The 23,573-nt window shown below is 35.6% G+C and overlaps 2 protein-coding genes across 7 annotated transcripts; one reads left to right on the top strand and one right to left on the bottom strand.

Moving 5' to 3' along the window:
• Positions 2,463-11,054, top strand: LOC109360767 (probable methyltransferase PMT15). 2 transcript variants are annotated; one of them, XM_019605864.1, is made up of 7 exons: positions 2,463-3,316; positions 5,293-5,503; positions 5,798-6,095; positions 6,772-7,102; positions 9,557-9,618; positions 10,449-10,526; positions 10,674-11,054. In XM_019605864.1, the coding sequence occupies exons 1-7, from the start codon at positions 2,615-2,617 to the stop codon at positions 10,912-10,914; spliced, it is 1,923 nt and encodes a 640-aa protein (XP_019461409.1). In that variant the 5' UTR covers positions 2,463-2,614; the 3' UTR covers positions 10,915-11,054. The 2 variants fall into 2 exon arrangements, with proteins under 2 accessions (XP_019461409.1, XP_019461408.1); XM_019605863.1 differs by lacking the exons at positions 9,557-9,618; positions 10,449-10,526; positions 10,674-11,054 and adding exons at positions 7,995-8,072; positions 8,220-8,600 and having other exon boundaries at positions 6,772-7,164.
• On the bottom strand, positions 11,382-18,685 carry LOC109360768 (plant UBX domain-containing protein 13-like). 5 transcript variants are annotated; one of them, XM_019605866.1, is made up of 10 exons: positions 18,494-18,685; positions 16,489-16,538; positions 15,806-16,310; positions 15,631-15,714; positions 15,432-15,542; positions 14,199-14,408; positions 14,002-14,121; positions 13,140-13,283; positions 12,700-12,756; positions 11,382-11,681 (listed from the first exon to the last, which is right to left on the bottom strand). In XM_019605866.1, the coding sequence occupies exons 1-10, from the start codon at positions 18,575-18,577 to the stop codon at positions 11,574-11,576; spliced, it is 1,473 nt and encodes a 490-aa protein (XP_019461411.1). In that variant the 5' UTR covers positions 18,578-18,685; the 3' UTR covers positions 11,382-11,573. The 5 variants fall into 5 exon arrangements, with proteins under 5 accessions (XP_019461411.1, XP_019461410.1, XP_019461414.1 ...); XM_019605865.1 differs by having other exon boundaries at positions 16,477-16,538; XM_019605869.1 differs by lacking the exon at positions 18,494-18,685 and adding an exon at positions 17,146-17,260 and having other exon boundaries at positions 16,477-16,538.

Genomic DNA, 23,573 nt, shown 5'->3' on the forward strand with positions numbered 1-23,573 from the left:
AAAGAAAAACTTGAAGACTCAGCTAGTGGCATAGGTGACATGGTCATTGCATAAAGGTCATCTCTTAACTCAGCTACAACAATCATCTTCAATGATGGGAATTCCTGGATGTGACAAAAATCACTCATAAATATTAGCTTGCAATGCACTTTGTGAGTCAATTTGGAAACATATACCAAATTATACTTGAATGAAGGGATGTACAGAACATTTGTCAAGTATAATTTGTGTGAGAACATAATTGTGCCTAAAATGTGAGTATAAACTTGGCCACCATTAGGTAAAGTAACCATTACATGCCTAATCTGTTTAAAAGTGTGAAAAGTTGAGAGAATGTGGCACACATGATCAGTTGCATCCGTGTCTAAGATCCAAGAATTAGAGTTATTTGAGCAAGACAATATTCAAACATTGTTTTTACCTTGCAACTCAATGTTTTGCTTAGAAGCATTACTTGACATTGTACTCAATTGATTGGTGATATGTCCTTGATGCAAATTGGTTTGTTGTTGGATTATGGATAGCAAGCTCTTATGTTGCTCAGGTGTGAACTGCAATATTGACAAGTTCTCTGAAGAGCCAGCTTCCTCTTTGGGTTTATTCCCAAGAATTCCATCATCATATGTGTTCCTTCCTATTGTGAAACTATTCACAACATTGTTCCTCTACAAACCAGGTTTTAAGCCATGTTGTCTATAGCAATGATCAACAATGTGACCAGTTTTATGACAAAAAGTACACATTCTAGTGCCTTTTCCTGTTGTAAACTTGCCTAACATATTTTCTCATCTGGTATAGCTTCTTCCTCTAGATCCACCTCTACTAGAAGTAGAACCAGTATTGTTATACTCAGGATTATGTCCAGAATATCCACAATCAGAAGAATTAGCAAGAATTTTAGGCTCAACAACATGCATATTCAAGTGCCCCTCTTGCTGAATTAATAGAGAAAATGTCTTGTTTACACTAGGCAATGGATCCATCAACATTATTTGTTATCTCACACTCTCATATTGATCATTTAATCCATTAAGAAAGTAGATAACATTGTCATGCTCTCGGTATGACCTAATTATTGCAATTAATCCACATTCACACTTATTCAAATAAGAACATGTAGGAATTGGTCTAAAATTGTCCAATTTTTGCCATAAGTCTTTTAAATGTGTAAAATATGATCCTATGGACATGTTACCTTGCCTATATGTATGAATTTCACCAAGCAATTCAGAAATGTGAAAAACATATTCCTGATAATACCTTTCACGTAGATCTTGCCAAATCTCATAAGTTGTTTCCATCCACAAGATACTCTGCACAATGGAAGCCTCTATTGATTGAGTCAACCATAAAATTACTAAAGTGTTGCATTTGTCCCCATAGGGAAGATTGAATCATTCACAAAGAGCTTGGGAACAAATCCATCAATAAACTGCAGCTTATTCTTCGTTTTCAGAGACATAGCCATGGTATGTGACCATCCATGGTACTTATCGCCATTTAAGAGAGTTGAGATGAGAATTGCTCCAAGATTCTCGTTTGGATGCATAAAGTAAGGTGAAGAAGGATCTTGAGCAGAGTTCACAACATTTATCATTCGATTATCCATTAATCAACTCTAGGTTGAAAAATTACTGAAAAACAAAGCAAGAGAAAAAGAGGAATCGTAAGAAGAAAGAAGGATGAAGAAGAAAGGAAGACGCAGTGGAAAGGTAACAGAGCCTCTTCAATGAAGATCCTCTGATACCAAGTGAAGATTATAAGCTTCCATTGGAGCTAGAGATGAACAACAATGGTGAATTGTGAGAGTGAAGAATGAAGAGTTAGAGAGAATGAATCTGGACAGGAAAAGACAGAAGGAGGGAAACTAAAAGTTGTGAAAATGAATTTGAATATTCACATTAATTTGAATTCAATCATTACAAGACTATATATAGGAAGTTAGTTAAATAACTAACTAGCTAAAAAAAGTAAGCAGAAAAATAAAGCCTATATAATAACTATGTAAAAGACTAAGTTATAAACAATATCAACATAACTTAGTCTAAGAAATGTCTTTAGACAAGTTGCTTGTGAACTGAGTTCTTTTCTTCTTCAACGAGCTTGCCATCATCCATGGTAGCTAACATGACGACAACAGTGACTTAAGGTTTAATAACGAAAAAGGATAGGATGAAAGGTTGGATAATCAAAACAATGTTTATTCGAAACACATTAACAATATCAAAAAATTGATTAACAAAAAGATTAATATGGTAGCAATAAGAAAGTTGAGAGGTCCCGGGGAGGAAAAAATAATAGCCAAATTTAAAAAGTTTATAAATTGAGAGGGAAAAATAGTAGTTTTGCCAAAAATATTTTTGTGTGATGAGAAAAGACAATAAAGTAAATAAAATGGAAGAAAGAGTGGAGGTGAAGATAATAAGTCTACTATATATATTATGGTATTCCATGACCAAACATACTCACAACACTCTAGGAATGTTCTTTCAAAGTCGAATTCTCCATCCCCACTTTAGTAACCATTCAACAACAACCATTCACACTTCATCTTCAAAAACATTTTAATCACTTCTCTTTGCACATTAACTAAACAAAACAAAACAAAGAAAGAATGGCTAATACTAATTTTTCAACCCTGTTTCACAATTTCACTTCCAACAGACCCAACAAAAGCTTCTTCACTAACCTCTACTTCATCACCTTCTCCATTTCTCTCTGTTCCCTCTTCTACTTCCTCGGCCTCTGGCACCACTCCACCACCACCACTATCTCCGCCACCGGATACACCGTCTCCTCCGCCACCAACATTATTTGCTCACAACCCAATAACAGCATCACCTCTCCCTCCACAAAACTTGACTTCGAGTCCCACCACTTTATCCCGGACCCACCACCCACGGCAGCGCGTGTTCCCCACATCCCTCCCTGCGATTCTTCTTTCTCCGAGTACACACCCTGCGAAGACACACAGAGGTCCCTGAAGTTCCCGAGAGACAAGCTTATATACCGTGAGAGGCACTGTCCTTCGTCGGAGGAGATTCTCCGGTGCCGGATTCCGGCACCAAGTGGTTACCGGTCTCCGCTGCGGTGGCCGGCGAGCCGTGATGCGGCGTGGTATGCGAACGTGCCGCATAAGGAGCTGACTGTTGAGAAAAAAAACCAGAACTGGGTTCGGTTCGAAGGGGACCGGTTCAGGTTCCCAGGGGGTGGGACTATGTTCCCACGTGGCGCAAGCGCTTACATTGATGACATTGGGAAGCTCATTAACCTCCGAGATGGCTCCGTCCGAACCGCCATTGACACCGGTTGTGGGGTATGTTATTTACCGCTAAATCTATTAGATATATTTGCGAGTTGAATTATCGAAGAAAAAAGGATAAAATAAAATAATTGAGAGAAATTCACTTATTAGATGACTCTAGATTCTTTCAATTTCTCTTTATCAATCCAAAAACTAACTTACAACAGTTACAATTATTTTACTTGAACCAGTTCTATGTCATGCCTTTTTATCATTTTTTTAACTTTATTAATGAACTTCTACTTTTGGTTTTGATACTTGAACCGGTTTATTTTTTGAACTGCGTGGTTCATTTAAGTTTTTATGGTAAATAAATAACTTCACGCGATACTATGAACCTCTGAACATGAATGTTGGGGCCTTGGGACCAACCAAGTGAGAATTTTCCATTTCTTCAATGCTTATATTTTCAACGTGATTTTTAGAAGTAATTTGATTTGAGGGAATTCCTAGAAGTATGTGAATTTAATGAGATTTGGAATCATATTTGTCTCCATTAGGCTTTCAGATAATTGGTAAATATAGAACATATTATATTATTGTGCAGAATAGAGTTATTATACTAAAGTGTGACAAAATTTCATATGGAGTTATTAGCTGCTCTCAAAGGAATCTTAGTATTCTAAGATGAATTCTGGTGTTTAAACCCATATAGTTAATGCCAAACGGGTCTATTGGAATAAAGGAATATTGATTATAAAAGGAAAGAATAATAATCTACCTAGGGTGGCCATTTCTTTAATATAAATTTGTTTTTTTAAATCCATGAAGGGGGGAATTTTGTCATAAATAATGTCACACTGGTACATGCTGATCTATGTGGCTCCTTGTAATTAATTTAAGCAAGGTCTATGGGTTTTACATCAAACTGAAGAAATTGTCAAAATATAAGATACTGTTTACTCTCTTGTCTTATTTATTTGGAACCTTCAAGCTTTTTTATTAATGATTTAATTAGACATTGCATTATAGAACTACCAAACTTTTTTAATTCATTTTGCTATCATGATAATAATCTGCTTTGGAATTTATGACTTTATGCTCTTTGTTGGAGAATTATTACAAAAAGTATAATATTGCCATAGAATAGAATATGTAAGAGCACATGAAAGTGTGTAACTTATTAAGATTAGTCGAAAAAATATTTAAATTAAAAGTGTAATAATTAATTATTTTTTTAACTAACCAACAAATATAATATATGAAATGGTATAATTTGTGTACATCATATTTAACATCCTCTCACGCAAAGCCTCCCTTTTCCTCATTTATAAGTTACTTAATGTTGGGTCCACCCCTAGAAAAAAGTAATAATAATAACAGCAACTAAGTGACAAATATGAGAATATTTCCTCTCCTTTTACATTATATCATTACTCTTTACATAATATTTGGTTTGGGTAACGTTTAAGCAACCTAAGAAAGGCAAATCAATAATGGAAATATAAAAAATTGTTTTTTTACTCATTCAATTCACTATTTTCACTATTGATTTTCCTTTCTTTTGTAACATACTTGAGAACATCCATCCCTCCACACCTGGGTTTACTGTTTTCAAGTTTTTAAATTTTAGTCTTATTTATGACTTTTGTGTCTATCAATGTTTTAAATTTGTGGTTACAATTGTATACTTGTATTTATTGTAATTGTGGTCATAGCGGTTATTGCAAGATAAATTATTTTTACGATTAAAAAAATATTTTTGAATTTGATACCAGACGTCTGACTTCGATCTGATGCAGCTGCATCATTGTGATTTGGTGTTACACTATAATTGCGGTTAGGACAGTCACTACAACCGCAATATTGCAGTCGCGTCACGTGATGCGATCTACAGTTTGAAACACTTATGTCTATCTTTCTCATATGAGTTCTATGTACCATGTGTCCATCTTTGAAGACTCTAAAAACCAATAAGAATAAACATTTCTAATTATATGAAAAATTCTTTACTTGGCCTCTAACAAGTAGCAATTTACGCAACTTAGGTTGCAAGTTGGGGAGCATATCTTCTGTCCCGAGACATTATAACAGTATCATTTGCACCAAGAGATACACATGAAGCCCAGGTTCAGTTTGCACTTGAAAGAGGAGTTCCTGCATTGATTGGAGTTATTGCCTCAATAAGGCTTCCTTACCCTTCAAGAGCTTTTGACATGGCTCATTGCTCACGTTGCCTCATTCCCTGGGGCCAATATGGTATGTCCATTATTCTCTAACACTAAATCATCTTCACATATTTAGCCAGCCATTATGAGCTGTTAATACTGATGACATCACTTGTACCATTATCTGTGCCAATTTATTGCGTCCTTGTCTTTAAATCAAGGGCGGCAGCCCAATGTATGAGGCTCTTACCTAGTGAGGGTCTGAGGATGATAGATGTACGTAGTTTTACCCCTGCAAGTAGAGAGGCTGATAGTGATATAGGTGATGTTATTTCGTGTAAATACAACACTAAATTGCTTATGGCATTGCGACCATGAATTGCAGATGGAGTTTACTTGACTGAAGTTGATCGAGTACTACGTCCTGGCGGATATTGGATTCTATCAGGGCCACCGATAAACTATCAAAGACATTGGAAAGGGTGGGAACGGAGTCGTGAGAGTCTCGAAGATGAACAAGATGGAATTGAGAATGTGGCAAAAAGTCTATGCTGGAAAAAATTGGTGCAAAAGGAAGACCTTGCAATATGGCAGAAACCCACCAATCATATACATTGCAAACTCCAGCAAAAGATCTTCAAGAATAGACCCTTTTGTGAGGCACAAGATCCAGACACAGCATGGTAATAATAATACCATATTTTTCATTTTTACTAGTAATGTCATAAATTTACTGATAGGAGAAATGAGACGAACTCGATTAACATATATTGGTAGATAATGTAGCTTTTTGTTGGAGATTCTGAGAAAAGATTGACTTACACTCACTCTTACTGATATTTCCTTCTGTTATTCTTTTTTGCTTTTGGACATAGTTGTGGCAGTGTCTTTTTTCCATAGAAAATTATTCTTGCTGCCAAAGAGAGCTTAAGTATATACCAAAACCAGTTGGATGATAAAGTTGACTAGACAGTATAGTATTCTGTGACATTGCAGCTTTAGTTAGTAACCTTATCATAAGTACTTTTCCATTTAAGCTTCTGTTGCATATTCTGCCTTGTTTCTTACTCCATTTCTGTAGGTTCCTTCACCAGTCACCACTGTATTGATTTTTAGATGCCTAGAACAGGATAGAACAAAACAGAAGTTGTATTCTATATTTGGTTTATGGTGAACTGTATTTTACAAACAGAATAGAACAGGGCATGTAATTAAAAAGTGACATTTTAGTTGAAGAAGTGAAACCAAGAAGGATATAGCAGAATGTTCTGTTTCATTCTATTTCTTTCAGTGCACAAAATGCTTAAGCAACAAACTATTTTTATTGGTTGCTTACTCCCTCACGGTTTCTAATCACAGGTACACTAAACTAGATACCTGCTTAACCCCACTGCCTGAGGTAATTGGCATAAAAGAAGTCGGCGGCGGGGGATTGGCTAACTGGCCTGAAAGGCTAACTTCAATTCCTCCAAGGATTGGCAGTGGAAGTTTGAATGGAATAACGCCCGAGATGTTCGAAGAAAATACCGAGTTATGGAAAAAGAGAGCAGCATACTACAAGACCCTGGATTCTCAGCTAGCAGAACGTGGGAGGTATCGAAATCTGCTTGATATGAATTCTTACTTAGGAGGCTTTGCAGCTGCACTAGTTGATGATCCAGTGTGGGTCATGAATGTTGTCCCAGTTGAGGCTGAAATCAACACTCTTGGTGCCATATATGAACGTGGATTGATTGGAACATATCAGAACTGGTATGAAAAGCCCTTTTCTTCTATACATTAATGAATAAATTAAAGGTGGGAGATCTATGCTAGGGAAAAGTTGAGTGAGTTTATTAAAGAAATAATATAATTAGTTGACACAAAAGTAGCTTTTTTGAATGCTTAACTACCCAATAAGATTAGCAGCATGTTGGAGTGGATAGTTTAAAACTTTTGGTATAGTCAAGGACTTCCAATTAATAGCAGCTTTATGAAAAAAAGGACTTTAAAAAGTTCTAATTAATAGGTTTAATTTTATATTATGCCAGCTTCTCTGCTAGGCAGTACTTAACCCCCACAAAACTTTGTCCTTCACTATAGACAGGAAACCTAGGAAGCACCTTACCCTACTCAAACAATGATGTTTTTTTCATTTTGAGACCACTCTCGCCCATGTAGCCATCAACCTCCTTGTATAACTAGGTCATGGTGCCATCATTGCACTGATGGTGGAGAGCAAAATGAAGTTAATCTATCAAACTCACTCTAACTTTTTTGGTTGTTCATGTTCATGCACATGGCTTAGTTCTGATAAGATAAATTGGTTTAGGACTTTTTTTTTTTTGAGAAGTGTGAGCATATGCTCCATTTTCTTTGGGAGACCAATCTATGTTCCATGGCATGAAACTGTTTCACATAAAATGTGGTATTGTTAAAGTATATAATATGAACTTAAATTTGTCACTGTATATGTTGGACTGTTTTAGCATATGATAGTTGAAAACTTGAAATGCATTACTAGCCACTTTTGTTTTCTCTTAGGTGAGCACATAGTAGGTGAAATTCATAACTAACAAGTAACAACTTTTGTCTTCTCTCAGGTGTGAAGCCATGTCCACTTACCCACGAACTTATGACTTCATACATGGTGATTCAGTTTTTAGTCTTTACCAGAACAGGTAAAGTCAATTTTTTTAGCTCTAAAGTTGGTTACATGATCACCTGTTTCTGTTGTCTTATTTGAAAATTGACACATACTTGTGTCAACTGTGACTACCTAAGTCAAAGATAACAAAACCTCCTAAGTTATCAAATTATTGTCACAGATGTAACATGGAGGACATTCTTCTGGAAATGGATCGAATTTTGAGGCCGAAAGGTAGTGTCATTTTGCGCGATGATGTGGATGTGTTGGTGAAGGTAAAGAGCATTGCAGATGCAATGCAGTGGGATACAAAGATTACAGACCATGAAGAGGGACCTTACCAAAGAGAAAAGATATTGGTGGCAGTTAAGGAATACTGGACAGCCCCACCCCCAGAACAAATCCAAGAAAGCAAGAGCTAGTATCATCTGCTCTTTCAAATCCTAATTTTTATTTTTGTCAATTTTCTCAAGAATTCAATTCTTTCATGCACAAAATTTTCTTTGTTGGACAAGGTGAAATCTGATTTAATCATCAAGGTCCCCTAAAAATTTGAGGCTTATCAGTCTTTCATCAATGTTTAATAAATAAGGGAAAGCTTGTAAGTTGTTAGAACATGGCTGCTAATTGGTAAATTCAACCTGTATAATGCTTCTCTAAGTAAACTCAGTATAAACCATTGTTCAAATAAATTACCGGCCATATTGCTATAAAATGAACATTGAAATCTTCATGTTGTTGATAATTTGTTTTACTGAAATGAGCGAAAGTCTCAGTGCATTGGACCATCATTTTTTTGCGTGTATTATGTCAATATCTTCAGTGCATTAAAGAATATTATGTCAATATGAAATAGTTGGACTCCCTCGTTTTAGCAATTTTGATCAAATGAATGAAATGATCATGCATGATTGGCCAACAGCCAATTCTTTCACATTCAAGTATAACAGTTGACAAGTTCAGTAACACCATCTTTACCTAGTGTTCAATCCACAAATCCAAGCAAGCACCCTAGTTTTGTTTTGCCCTAATCTACATATTCAGATCACAACACTTACAGGAAAATAGGTGAAAGAGAAAGCTAAATCAACTCCAGAAACAGAGCCTCATTCTTGCTGCTAAGGCCTACTTCATTCAAGGTTGACGAACTATCATTAGTGCCGTAAGCACGTCTCGGGTATGACTTTACCTGTTCAAATATCCAGAACACTGATGGTTATCATTTAATCATCACAGATAAATATATCATATGCTGGCTATACATACAGAAATGAACAATATGATTGTCTCCATAAAAAATTCATTTTACCTAACGTGTGACACTACAGACTCAAGTGTCAAATTTGACCCAAAAAAATTCTCAGTGCTACCATCTATTCATCTAAGCCTTTGTCAGCTTTTATAAAATATCATGACAACTCACAACAGTGACCTAATTGATTCTGAGATATGTTTATCAAAGCATATATAATTACAGTGTACTATCTATGCACTATTGGTATAAATATCCCAGTTGAGGCTGAAATCAACACTCTTGGTGCCATATATGAACGTGGATTGATTGGAACATATCAGAACTGGTATGAAAAGCCCTTTTCTTCTATACATTAATGAATAAATTAAAGGTGGGAGATCTATGCTAGGGAAAAGTTGAGTGAGTTTATTAAAGAAATAATATAATTAGTTGACACAAAAGTAGCTTTTTTGAATGCTTAACTACCCAATAAGATTAGCAGCATGTTGGAGTGGATAGTTTAAAACTTTTGGTATAGTCAAGGACTTCCAATTAATAGCAGCTTTATGAAAAAAAGGACTTTAAAAAGTTCTAATTAATAGGTTTAATTTTATATTATGCCAGCTTCTCTGCTAGGCAGTACTTAACCCCCACAAAACTTTGTCCTTCACTATAGACAGGAAACCTAGGAAGCACCTTACCCTACTCAAACAATGATGTTTTTTTCATTTTGAGACCACTCTCGCCCATGTAGCCATCAACCTCCTTGTATAACTAGGTCATGGTGCCATCATTGCACTGATGGTGGAGAGCAAAATGAAGTTAATCTATCAAACTCACTCTAACTTTTTTGGTTGTTCATGTTCATGCACATGGCTTAGTTCTGATAAGATAAATTGGTTTAGGACTTTTTTTTTTTTGAGAAGTGTGAGCATATGCTCCATTTTCTTTGGGAGACCAATCTATGTTCCATGGCATGAAACTGTTTCACATAAAATGTGGTATTGTTAAAGTATATAATATGAACTTAAATTTGTCACTGTATATGTTGGACTGTTTTAGCATATGATAGTTGAAAACTTGAAATGCATTACTAGCCACTTTTGTTTTCTCTTAGGTGAGCACATAGTAGGTGAAATTCATAACTAACAAGTAACAACTTTTGTCTTCTCTCAGGTGTGAAGCCATGTCCACTTACCCACGAACTTATGACTTCATACATGGTGATTCAGTTTTTAGTCTTTACCAGAACAGGTAAAGTCAATTTTTTTAGCTCTAAAGTTGGTTACATGATCACCTGTTTCTGTTGTCTTATTTGAAAATTGACACATACTTGTGTCAACTGTGACTACCTAAGTCAAAGATAACAAAACCTCCTAAGTTATCAAATTATTGTCACAGATGTAACATGGAGGACATTCTTCTGGAAATGGATCGAATTTTGAGGCCGAAAGGTAGTGTCATTTTGCGCGATGATGTGGATGTGTTGGTGAAGGTAAAGAGCATTGCAGATGCAATGCAGTGGGATACAAAGATTACAGACCATGAAGAGGGACCTTACCAAAGAGAAAAGATATTGGTGGCAGTTAAGGAATACTGGACAGCCCCACCCCCAGAACAAATCCAAGAAAGCAAGAGCTAGTATCATCTGCTCTTTCAAATCCTAATTTTTATTTTTGTCAATTTTCTCAAGAATTCAATTCTTTCATGCACAAAATTTTCTTTGTTGGACAAGGTGAAATCTGATTTAATCATCAAGGTCCCCTAAAAATTTGAGGCTTATCAGTCTTTCATCAATGTTTAATAAATAAGGGAAAGCTTGTAAGTTGTTAGAACATGGCTGCTAATTGGTAAATTCAACCTGTATAATGCTTCTCTAAGTAAACTCAGTATAAACCATTGTTCAAATAAATTACCGGCCATATTGCTATAAAATGAACATTGAAATCTTCATGTTGTTGATAATTTGTTTTACTGAAATGAGCGAAAGTCTCAGTGCATTGGACCATCATTTTTTTGCGTGTATTATGTCAATATCTTCAGTGCATTAAAGAATATTATGTCAATATGAAATAGTTGGACTCCCTCGTTTTAGCAATTTTGATCAAATGAATGAAATGATCATGCATGATTGGCCAACAGCCAATTCTTTCACATTCAAGTATAACAGTTGACAAGTTCAGTAACACCATCTTTACCTAGTGTTCAATCCACAAATCCAAGCAAGCACCCTAGTTTTGTTTTGCCCTAATCTACATATTCAGATCACAACACTTACAGGAAAATAGGTGAAAGAGAAAGCTAAATCAACTCCAGAAACAGAGCCTCATTCTTGCTGCTAAGGCCTACTTCATTCAAGGTTGACGAACTATCATTAGTGCCGTAAGCACGTCTCGGGTATGACTTTACCTGTTCAAATATCCAGAACACTGATGGTTATCATTTAATCATCACAGATAAATATATCATATGCTGGCTATACATACAGAAATGAACAATATGATTGTCTCCATAAAAAATTCATTTTACCTAACGTGTGACACTACAGACTCAAGTGTCAAATTTGACCCAAAAAAATTCTCAGTGCTACCATCTATTCATCTAAGCCTTTGTCAGCTTTTATAAAATATCATGACAACTCACAACAGTGACCTAATTGATTCTGAGATATGTTTATCAAAGCATATATAATTACAGTGTACTATCTATGCACTATTGGTATAAATATTTATATACACTGAGTACATCATCCACTATTCATTTGTGTTATTTTTTTTAAAAGTCAATGATGATTGAAAATGAACGGTGGATGATGGAATGACAATGTATAAAACTCTTACATTGTCAGTGCATATATTTTTTCTCTCATATAATTAAGGTATCTAATGAATCACATGAACAGATAACTATATGAAAATGTACTCTGACAACAAGAGTATTGGAACACAAGGGCGCTGGCTAAACCGGATTTGAGCCGAGGAAGGACAACCAGAGTGGCAAAACTCCCCCTACCCAGTATTTAATGCAATTGCATTCTCATATTAATGCAGTTTGTAATCTTTAAAGCATGTTACCGTGATGATCATAACACCTTAATGTGGAACAACCACAAGTCCATGTCTCATGACATGTGCCCAAAAACAGCAACTGGCATTCATTAATCTAAAATTATTTAGACCATATCTAATGAAGCTTGAAGTTGGACAACCTTAATAAAAGATTATGATAACAAATATGCTGTCAGCAACTCTACTTTAAAGTTTTGGGTGTAGATCATAACGTAATCAGTTCTCTAGGAAATACCACAGCTTAATGACAGAATTTGCTACAACTAAACAACAGCTTTAGGTAAAGAATTGTCAGCAACCATGCCAAAAACATGAAGCTTCTAACATGAAATCAAGTGGACAGGAAAAGAAGCACTCACTACTCTGTAGGTTCCAGGCTTCACTACTCCAGAAATGTCTATGAAATCAAAAAGAAGCTACAAGGAGGGAAAATGACATTTAGTTAGTCAACACAAGTAAACCAACTTCTACAGTAAGGTAAAACAGGTGTATTGAATGTTTATCTCTTGTACTCAGCACACACTACTTCTTATATATGCTCTCATAAAGTAAATAAGGAACAGATAAAGAAAACGTGATCGGATTTTCTTTCACATGATATGACTTCAACACTGAGATGAGAGATTATGTTTCTCTAGTTTCTTAGGGATAGAACATGGATACTTCTGAAATCAACTATGATTTAGTATTTAGGTTAATTTACATGGGGAATGCTATCAGTAGGACTTTGGTTTTCTCCATCGTTAAATATGTACGTTATCACAACTCTACAGCCTGTGAATTCTAACACTAACTTTACCCGAAGTTTGTCAGTTTTGAGAAATCGGCGCTCCCTGCGACTGCCATCTGGCATTCGAACAACGATAGTAATTGCATTTTTATCATCTGACGGAGGTTCATTTGAAAGCTTAACGTTTTTCTCAGCAAGCATTTTATCCAATTCCTGAAACCATGAAACACACACAATTCAGAGTTTTAACAGCAAAGGGCAAAAAAATTCCCCTATCAAGGAATTAATAAAAAACTGAAAGAATCTTTATATAACATCAACTTGGAAACAGTGTCAAAATTTAAAATGGACATTGTTATTTGAATTGCCGCATCCTCTTTAACACAAGTGTCCAATATGCACCCAGAAGACAACTCATTTTTGAAGTGTCTATGCTTCATAGCAAAAACCACAAAAGCAAAAGATATATGGAGTCAGCTATAGATATAATAATGCTCTTGAGTCCATCTGAACTTATGCCAAGGAACTTCACTCCCTTAATGTGACCATTTCCTAAGCTCCACAAAGAATTCAAACATGTAGCTTCTATCCCCAAAATAAAGTTGCATGGAAGAATGGATTTGCATAATCATGTTCAATCAAATTACATTTAAACTTAGAAAAACATGCTTGCCTCTAGTTACACTTCTAACAATGGACTTGTATTTCTAACAATCATTTTTTAGGAATTAGGAAAAATGAAATCTATGAACACACGGAAACCAAGCCACATAGAATAAAATCTAAAAGCTTACATTTTAATACAAACACATGTATATGAAAGAACGTTGATATTCAGGGATGATTTAGCAAAAGTGACCAAAACTGCTTTATAGCTCAACTAACAGTGGGAAACAAAGTCAACAAGTCACAAACTATGCAAATTATTTACCTTTCTTTCAAGCATTTTTTTTTGTGATTCCTCTTCCTTCAGGCTACGGGTTTCAGCTTCCTTGAGAGAATTCAGTTCCTTTTGTTTATCAGCAAATAGTGATTCTAGATATTCAGCATCCTGCATGAAGATGTTGAAACATCAGGCCATCCTGTCAAGAATACTGATCACAGCCACTGCAGGTAAGAGTCTTAAACCTGTTGTTGTCTCAGCAACTGAGTGTCTATTGATAATTGTGATGCTGCACTGGATAAAGACTGAATCTTAGGATCCACAGCTTTTTCTGGATGGTGTGGTGGACCAGGCAAAGATGAAATTTTGTGGGAACTATGGGTGGGAATTTCACCAAAAAGTGCACTCTCAATCAACACTGCTTCACTAAGCTCATCATAAGAAATACCTTCCCACTACAATGTAAAATGGAGCAAGAAAGTATTAGCATAATAATGAGTTTAAAGCATGAAGTTTCACATGTGAATCAAATATTATTGATCTCCAATGGTACTTTTAAAAAATAACCACATTTTCATTGCCATGAAGATGACCACCAGTACTGTGATTCAATGGATGGCCAATGACTGGTTGCACAACATCTTGAGCAACATTTTGATTTGGTGATTTTCCTATCTTCAATTAAGAAAAATCTATTAATCGGGTGAAAGAAATAAACATTGCCTCTCCAACTAAGATTTGATAATCTAATTGCACAAATCCCCCTACAAACTATCTTCTAAAGTCTCTATACCCATATACATAAAAAGCAGACAACATATGCCCAATTTAAGCTAATAATTTTATAACATCAGAAAATTGCTAGTTTGATCTCAGGTTTCCAAAATCAATACCATCTGACTATGATAGAGACATAACCTGAAATGGTTTGGCAGAATTTGCTACGCATTTTAATAAACGCTGGTTAGGTATGGAGGAATAGCATGCTGGAAGAGACAGAATATATAAACTTGAGGGCTTTTACGTAAAAGCATGGAAATGGGAGGGAGGCTAAAAAACATATTTTTACCCAAAGAAGTAAGATGTTCAGGACATTATGAAATTTCACAAACTTCGGAAGGACCATGAAACCCTGAACCCCCCAAGTAGGTCCACTTAATGTATGCAAACTATTGAGATCCCACATCATATGGGCAATAGCCAAAGATAGCCTTTATACGGCTAGGACATCCCTCATCCCTTGAGCTAGCTTTTGGGGTGAATTTGGCCCAACCACAATGTTAAAAAGACAAACTTTTCTGCTTCAATGCCCCTGTGTCCTGTGTGTAGATAAAAAGCAGTATGAGGCTTGCAAAATAAGCCTAATACTACTTTTGGGGTGAGTTAGGCCCAACCACGCCATTAGTAAGACAAACTTATCTTCCGTAACACCTGAGTGTCTTGTGTGTATAGTTGAAAAGTAGTATTAGGATAAGCACCTCCGATATGCTTTTGCTAGTATTGGTATTCTCTCCCTTGGCCAATAATTCATGTCTACGGTGTCCTTCCTTTTTCTGTTGCTCACGTATTGCTTCCTCCTGCTCTGCCATCTGAAATCAGCGCAAATGGAACTAAGAAACAAAAACATCTAGGAAGTACATATTGAATGGTACATAGAAAAAAAGAAGATTCCATAACCTTTTTGGACAACGAAAGTGCATGAGCTAAATCATCATCTTCTTGTTGAATATTATTTTGAGGAAGCCCACTGTCAGATGAACTCTGTAATAATGTTTTGTTGAGGGGGGAATTTTAGAAAGCATTGGGAAATAGAAGTAAAAACAATAAAGTAAGTCTCATGCTGTGGATATACATTAAGAGCACCAAATTGCTTCCGTGAAGAACCTTCTCCGCCGTCCTTCTTTGAAGCCTCAATTGCTGCTTGAATCATTGCTTCCTCTATCTCATTATCAAGAAAATGTGAGGTACTTGACTGATCTAAGTTGTAGTCATTCTCGTAATTCTCTGTGCCATAAACTCCTCGACCATCTGATATTAAATTTCCGTTCCTGTTAGCATTTGTAGAGCTCAATCCTGATTGATAATGAGGCATCTCAAAAGCATTATTGAATCCTGAAGGAACTTCCCTTGCCTCTCCTGGATGGGGAGTATGTGGGGCATGATTGGTGGGTGTAGGAGCAGTGATCCCATTAACTGTATCTCTAAGTTCTCTCCTATAATTTGGGTCAAGTAGTAGTGAAGGTCTAAATCTTCTAGCAGCAGAGAGAAAAGGTAAAATTCCACGTGATCCAGCACGGTTTTGATTATTCACATCAGAGTACTCATATTGTGGGGCAGCAACAAGATTTTGCCTCTGCCTTCAAGTCATGGTAAACAAACGAATAAGTCAAATAATTTGAAAGTAATTAAGAAAAGTCAGCTTCTTACAGCATATAATGAAGCAGGATCGTTCAGGTTGAAACTTGCAAGAAAAACTGATATTCAGAGGATATAAAAGAAACTCTATGAACCATATAGCCATACATGTGTCTATCCCCTTCAACAAAATATGCATTAACAGCTTCATTGAGATGGCCTCCATATTCCTACATACCAATGAAAATATATCAAAACATTTATAAGGGTTTGCGATGTTATACTTAAAAATGCATGGTATTTACCATAGCCAAAGTAGCGTTGGACCATGACAGTAATCATGAATAACTGAACTCACACCAGGGATGGACGATACATAAAAAATACCAGCAGTTGTCAAGGAAAAAGGAATTGTATATACCAGACACTCAAAGTAGTAAAAACAAAGATAACAGAAGGAAAACATTTTCTTTCTTTTTTTGTTTTCTGTAGATCAAATCAATAACGAACAAATACATGTAATATAACAGTTCCCCTTTTCAGAATTAAATTTTTTTTTACTAGTTTTGTTAAGCTAGTTATTAATTAGTTGTAGTCACAGGGTAAGTTGATGAGTTTTACATCAATTCACTTGATTTAAAAGGCAACAGCAAAAACAAGTGGTTGAACGAAAACACCTACATCAATTAAATGCGGCAAGAGCTTTGTACGTTTCCAATCCAGGGTACCAAATAGTTATTGGGGCAACTGTTGAAGAAGTGTTTCTCATTAACAGGACTCCCACACCAATTCTTCAGCATGAATATCTTTATCAACTGATGTTTCAAAAACTCCTACCTATTCACACTTGACAATTTTTTGCTGCTTAGCTTTTGCTTCTACCCTTCCTTCATTTTGAGATAAATTCACTCCTTCGGCAGTTCCATGTAACCATGTGTCATTGTATTAGCATTTTTCGGCATAAATCCACCATCCCGAAAGCTATTGGCTATCATGCTGGATATAAAGGATACAAGCTCTATAATCTTCATATATGATCGTTCTGTATCTCTAGGGATGTGATTTTCCACAAAAGGTTTTTTCCGTTCCACACACTGCCTTCATTTGACCAATTATTGATCATTTTCCTGATCTGGTTTGTCCATTACCTGTTTCGGAGTTCGGACACCCTTCCCATATCATCCAAATCTGATGCCAGGCCACAATCTTCTTTGTCAATATCATCCATTCCAATCTTCACAACCTCCTACATCCTGGCCACTTAGAAAATCCAATAGCATCCACACCACCTACTTACCTTAACCAATAACAATGTTCATTCTATTTCCAACCATATAGAAGGATGATAGGAAGGTTGTACTTGTACTTAACCATCTCTCATCCAAATATCAGTTATGCAGTTAATAACCTAAAGTACTTTATGTCAGCCTATACCATTACCCACTTAGATGCGGTCAGTCATCTATTGAGGTATCTGATGTCTTCCCCCGGACAAGGACTTCTGTTTTCTTCCTCCGTGAAACTTAAAGCATACACATGCTAACTGGGGGAACTGCATGGCAGCAGAAAGTCTACCACCGGTTTCTGCATATTCTTTTACGTGATTTTCGGTGTCCTGGAAATCCAAGAAGCGGAATACAGCCTCTCGTTCATCTGCTGAAGCATAACATAGGGCCCTGGCCAGCACAACTAGCGAGCTTACTCGGCTGGTTATATTGCTCAAAAACTTTCAAGTATCAGCAAGCAGCAATTGACATTGCTTCTAGTCCTTCATTTCATGCAAGATCTAACGTTCTTACATAACCACTCTCGGCGCCTCAGTTCAAACATATATTGTCGAAGAGTTGAAATTATTGATATATACTTCCACACAATTAACAAAAAAGTTGCATTTATGATAGTTAATTGTAATCACAAAGAGTTAGTTTAGATAGTTAGATAATTCAATTGTACAGTTTTGATCTCAATTCTACATTGCTTCTTCGTTCATTCTGATTTTAATACCCTTGCATTTATTCACAATAACAAATAGTATTAACTAACTTTACTAAATAAGAATACTCTTTTACCTTCATTTATTTTTGGCATTTATTATTCCAATAACGATGTTTATGAGAGAAACATGTAAAGTGAAATCTGACATATTATAAAGAAAGTAAAAGCGAAAATAGGAAAGAAAAAGAACCTCTAATTTCTGGACGGCGACGAACTCGGTGGATCCGGTGATTCGCATGAAAGTGGAGACGGCGTCCGGCGACGGCGTGGCCATTGCAGCACAATGTCGTGTCTAGTTTTCGAAGGGAGAGAGATGAAAGATGAAAGAGTAGAGTTCGGTGCAGTAGTGTATGTGGGAATGCGCGCCACCTTTATTTAACTCTTCAATTATATGTCATATATCGACACATACCTTTTTATGAAGAAAAATAGTAAATACTCTCAAATATTTGTGAACCAATCGGTTTGTAGTAATGTAATGTTTCATTAGATTCTAAAGATGGAAGAGACAATTGAATATCAAAAGGAATTAATTCCTTACCAAAAAGTAAAGATGTCCAACACCAAAAATAATATGTTAACCGATGGTAAGAATTCATTGGATTCCTAATATAGTTAAAGAATGTAATATATATAGATCATTAATGTAAGATATGATCATTATATCATCATTATTTGTTTGGATTAGTTTTTTTAAACACAATTAATGATATATAAACAATTATGATACATTAATATTATATAAAATCCGATGCATATATTTTTTTTCTCATTGTAAAACTAAAAGGTTAAAAAAATATCTAATCTTCAAATTTCCTTTTTTTTTATTTCTTTTCCATAAAGTTAAACCTATAATGATTAGTGTCCTTCGGGCCCATCCTTTTGCCAAACACCTCCTAACTCATTTGTGTTACATGAATGGTCAAGTTTCATACCTAACTTATATAACTATCAATTGTGTATAGAAAAAATATATAAGATTTACATTTGAGTTTCTATTATTGTTTTTTTCTTCCTATAGGGTAATTGTCAAAATTAAGTCATCAACATAAACCAAGATGGTTGTAAAGCCAGTGTTAGTGTTCTTAATAAAGAGAGAATGATCAGAGAATGATTTAGAGAAACCAGTTTGGATCAATGTGTTGGTGAGTTTGTCATGCCATTGCCTACTTGCTTGCTTCAATCCATAGATGGATTTCTGAAGTTTGCAAACAAGATGTTGATCTGGAATGTTGAGACCTGGTGGAGGCTTCATGTAGACAATTTCTTTTAAGTCATCATGAAGAAATGTTGTGTTGATGTCCAACTGTTGCAGATGCCAGTTATTTAAGGCAGTAAGACATAGGATGACCTTTATATTGGTTGTTTTCACAACTGGACTAAAGGTGTCTATGTTGTTTGAGTGAAGCCTTTGACAACCAATCTCGTTTTGTATCTTTCTATAGAACCATCTGCATTATGCTTAATTTTGAATATCCATTTACACCCTATAGCCCTTTTGTGAGGTGGCAGAGGTGTCAGGATCCAAGTATCATTCTTGGCTAAAGCATTTAGTTCAGTATTGATAGCATCTCTCCAACACTCAAACTTCATAGCTTTAGAGTAATTGACAGGGGTTTGGTTTATGGTTATTGACAGGGAAAATTGTTTGTGGTTGAGGGAAAGATGGTCATATGAGAGAGAGTCATTGATGGGGTATTGGCTTATGGAGTCAATATGGTTGGTTTGGTTTAAAAGAGAGTAATGATAGTCTCTTAGGTAGGCAGGAGGATTCTTGATCCTTTGGGATTGTCTAATTTCTGTAGTTTGTGTTTGTGGTGTACTCATGGCTTGGTTGGATTCAGGGTCAGTGGTAATGCTAATAGGTGAATCATTGTGCTCAGGCATTGAGTATGAGAATATATTTGTCTGGTTGATGGGCAAAATTGGTGCATCATTGTTACTAGCAGATGACTCAGTAGGAGGTTTATTATGAAAAGGGAAAATATGCTCGAAGAATGCTACATTTCTAGATATGAAGACCTCATTAGTCTTGAGGTCTAGTAGGATGAATCCTTTTGTTCCCTGTTTGTAACCTATGAAAATGCATTGTTTGGATCTAGGAGCAAACTTAGTCCTATGAGATACTAAGGTAGATGCATAACATAGGCTACCAAAGACCTTTAAATTTATAATGTCACATAAAGTTTGATGTAGTTCTTCAAAGGGTGATTTGTTGGATAAAAACATAGTAGGTTGCTTGTTAATTAAATGTGTTGCATGAGCTACATCATAATTCCAAAAACAGGTTGGTATGTTGGACTGAAAAAGTAAGGCTTTAATTACTCCAAGTATAGGTTGGTGTTTTCTTTCCACAATGCCATTTTGTTGGGGTGTTTCAACACAAGATGTTTGGTGCTCTATTCCCTTGTCAAGGTAGAAATCCTTAATCAAAAACTCTCTTCCATTGTCACTTCTAATGGTCTTTATCTTATGACTAAATTGGTTTTCAGCATAGGATACAAATCCTTTAACAAGGGGAGTGGCATCAGCTTTCTGTTTCATAAAGAAGATCCAAGTGAACCTAGTCTTATCATCCACTACTGTCAAAAAATATTTATGTCCAAAAATAGATGGGGTAGATATAGGTCCCCATATGTCTATGTGAATCAAGTCAAAAGCAGAAGTAGATTTAGTTGTGCTAATAGGGTAAGGCAACCTTTTTTGTTTAGCTAGGTAACAAATGTTACAAGGATCAATTGTCTTATTACAATGTATGAAGGGAAAAACAGATTGCATATGATTCAGTTTGCTATGAGACAAATGGCCTAGTCTAGAGTGTCAAACATTACAATCATCATATGTAGTGCAAGTATTGATATTGTGAGGTGCAGTGTAATTTTTGCTGGAGTCATTCAACACATACAAGCCTCCTTTAAGATTAGCTGCACCAATCATCTTCAAGGAGTGTAGGTCCTGAATTTGACAGTGATTAGTTGAAAAGGTTAATGTGCAGCCTAGGGAGGTTGTGAGTTTTGATATTGATATAAGATTGAAATTGGAAATTGGCACATACAGGATATTAGTAATGTAAAGGGAATCAGAGAACATAATGGTTCCAGGCAATCACATGATTGCCATTTGGTAAAGTGATGGAGAGAGGTTTGATCCTCGTATAATTATGGTAAAGTGAAAGGGTGTGACAGACATGGTCTATTGCCCCTGTATCAAGGATCAATGAGTTAGACTTACCTATAATAGATAAACAAGTGAAAGCTTTACCTGAATTTGATTGATCACTGTTGGACACAGATGTTATGGTGGAGTTGATCAAATTTGTGCTATGTGTTCCTTGAGTTAATGATTCTTGAATCAGGTCTTTTAGTGCATTGTGTTGGGCTGGTGTGAAGAGGGATCCTGAGTCAATCTTGTCTTCTTTCAAGTCTGACTTTAATGTGCTTTCTGGCTCATCAATGCATTGATCCATGCCTGAATAGCAGTTGACATTGTTTGATCCTGTTGAGTAGCTTGGGGGGAAGCCATGCTTCTTGTAACACACATCAATGGTGTGCCCAGTCTTTTGACAATATGTACATATTTTCTTACCTCTTCCTCCTGCAATAGTTCCAAATCTTGTTTGTGTGTTGAATCTATGATTCTCTTATGTTTCTTCCCCTGCCTCTTTGTCTGATGTCATAGTTGTTACTGGACAGGTTGATAGAAAACCTTGGCTCTTCAACTAACATTTGCCTTTCTTGTTGGATCAATATTGAGAACACCTTGTTGATGAGGGGAAGGGGATCCATGAGCATAATTTGCGATCTTACTAAGGAGAATTGATCATTCAATCCTCTGAGAAAGCAGATTATATTTTCATTCTCTTTGTATGTCTTATGGTAGGTATTAATACACAGTGGCACTTAACTTCACAGTAACAAGGTGGTATAGGCTTATAGTTGTCTAATTGCTGCCATAATCCTTTCATATATGTGTAGAACTTGTCAATTGATGCATTTTCTTATTTAATGGAATGCATTTCCTTGTTTAATGGAATGCATTTCTCCAATGAGTTCTAAAATCTTGAAGATGTCGCCTTGGTGATATCTTTCCTTTAAATCATTCCAGATCTCTTGTGCACTGTCCATCCACAAAATGCTTTGCACAATGGATGGTTCTTGTAACGCCTCGAAAAATACTCTTTATTTATTACGCGGAAAAGTGAGTAAATTTTTTCTTTTGAATTGGTGATATAAAATTGTTTCAATTTTAAAAACCTTTCTTTTCCGGGACATCACTTTAAGTAACATATAACGCGGAAATCAAAACCAGTTACCTAACTGTAACTGAAATGATACAACATTTCCTGAATATACATCTTCATAGATATAAAAGATCATAAGTACTTAATATACATATCCAACAAGAAAGGGCGGAAATATTAATCATCGCCAAAAGACACTAAACAAAGACATGAACAAGCTGAAGCTGTCAGTGTTTCAAAAGTCACAAAATGATAAGCAACTCCCAGTGATTAACTCAAAAGCTAGGATACTGCATCTCCTCAATTTCGCATGCCCCCTCCTGGAACATCACGGACGGGTAGCTCCAAATCCGATTAAAGCTGTCTATCTGACAAGCACACGTCCGAAAAGCAAGCAATAGAAAAGAAGAGAAATAGAGAGAGTAAAACATCTAATGAATATAATTCATTGACGGCGTGGACTTACTCATAATATTACACTCAGATATGAAAAACAGTTTATATATATATAATATATCACATTATAACTCATCAGTTGTTCTCGTAAACAATTATCCAATCCACATGAGTAATATAACCAAACTCATCAATTGTTCTCATAAACAATTATCTAATCAACCTATGTAATGTAAACAACACTTATTCCCAAACAATATCATAATTCACCATTTATCAATATATAATTCATCGACAAGATATCATGACTATAATTAAATAACACATAAGTGAAGATCATAACCCCAAATAATAACATACACATATATTATCTATAACCGACATCATAACCCACCATTTATCAATATAAACAATAATGTATCAACATAAATTTCATAAACAAATATCATAACCATAAGTAATAATATGTGCATAATGTTAATGATGCATGATGTTTATAACTCAAATGTGGGAATCCACTTCCACAAGTGCAATTTATGCATGTTATGTCATGATCATCCACCTTACCTCAATATCCTCCCAATAACCTAGTCAGAAATAAATCAAGAGTACAGGTCCCATACCAAGCCACTTT

Source organism: Lupinus angustifolius, chromosome LG11, assembly GCF_001865875.1.
Source record: "Lupinus angustifolius cultivar Tanjil chromosome LG11, LupAngTanjil_v1.0, whole genome shotgun sequence".
NCBI classification, from domain to species: Eukaryota; Viridiplantae; Streptophyta; class Magnoliopsida; order Fabales; family Fabaceae; genus Lupinus; species Lupinus angustifolius.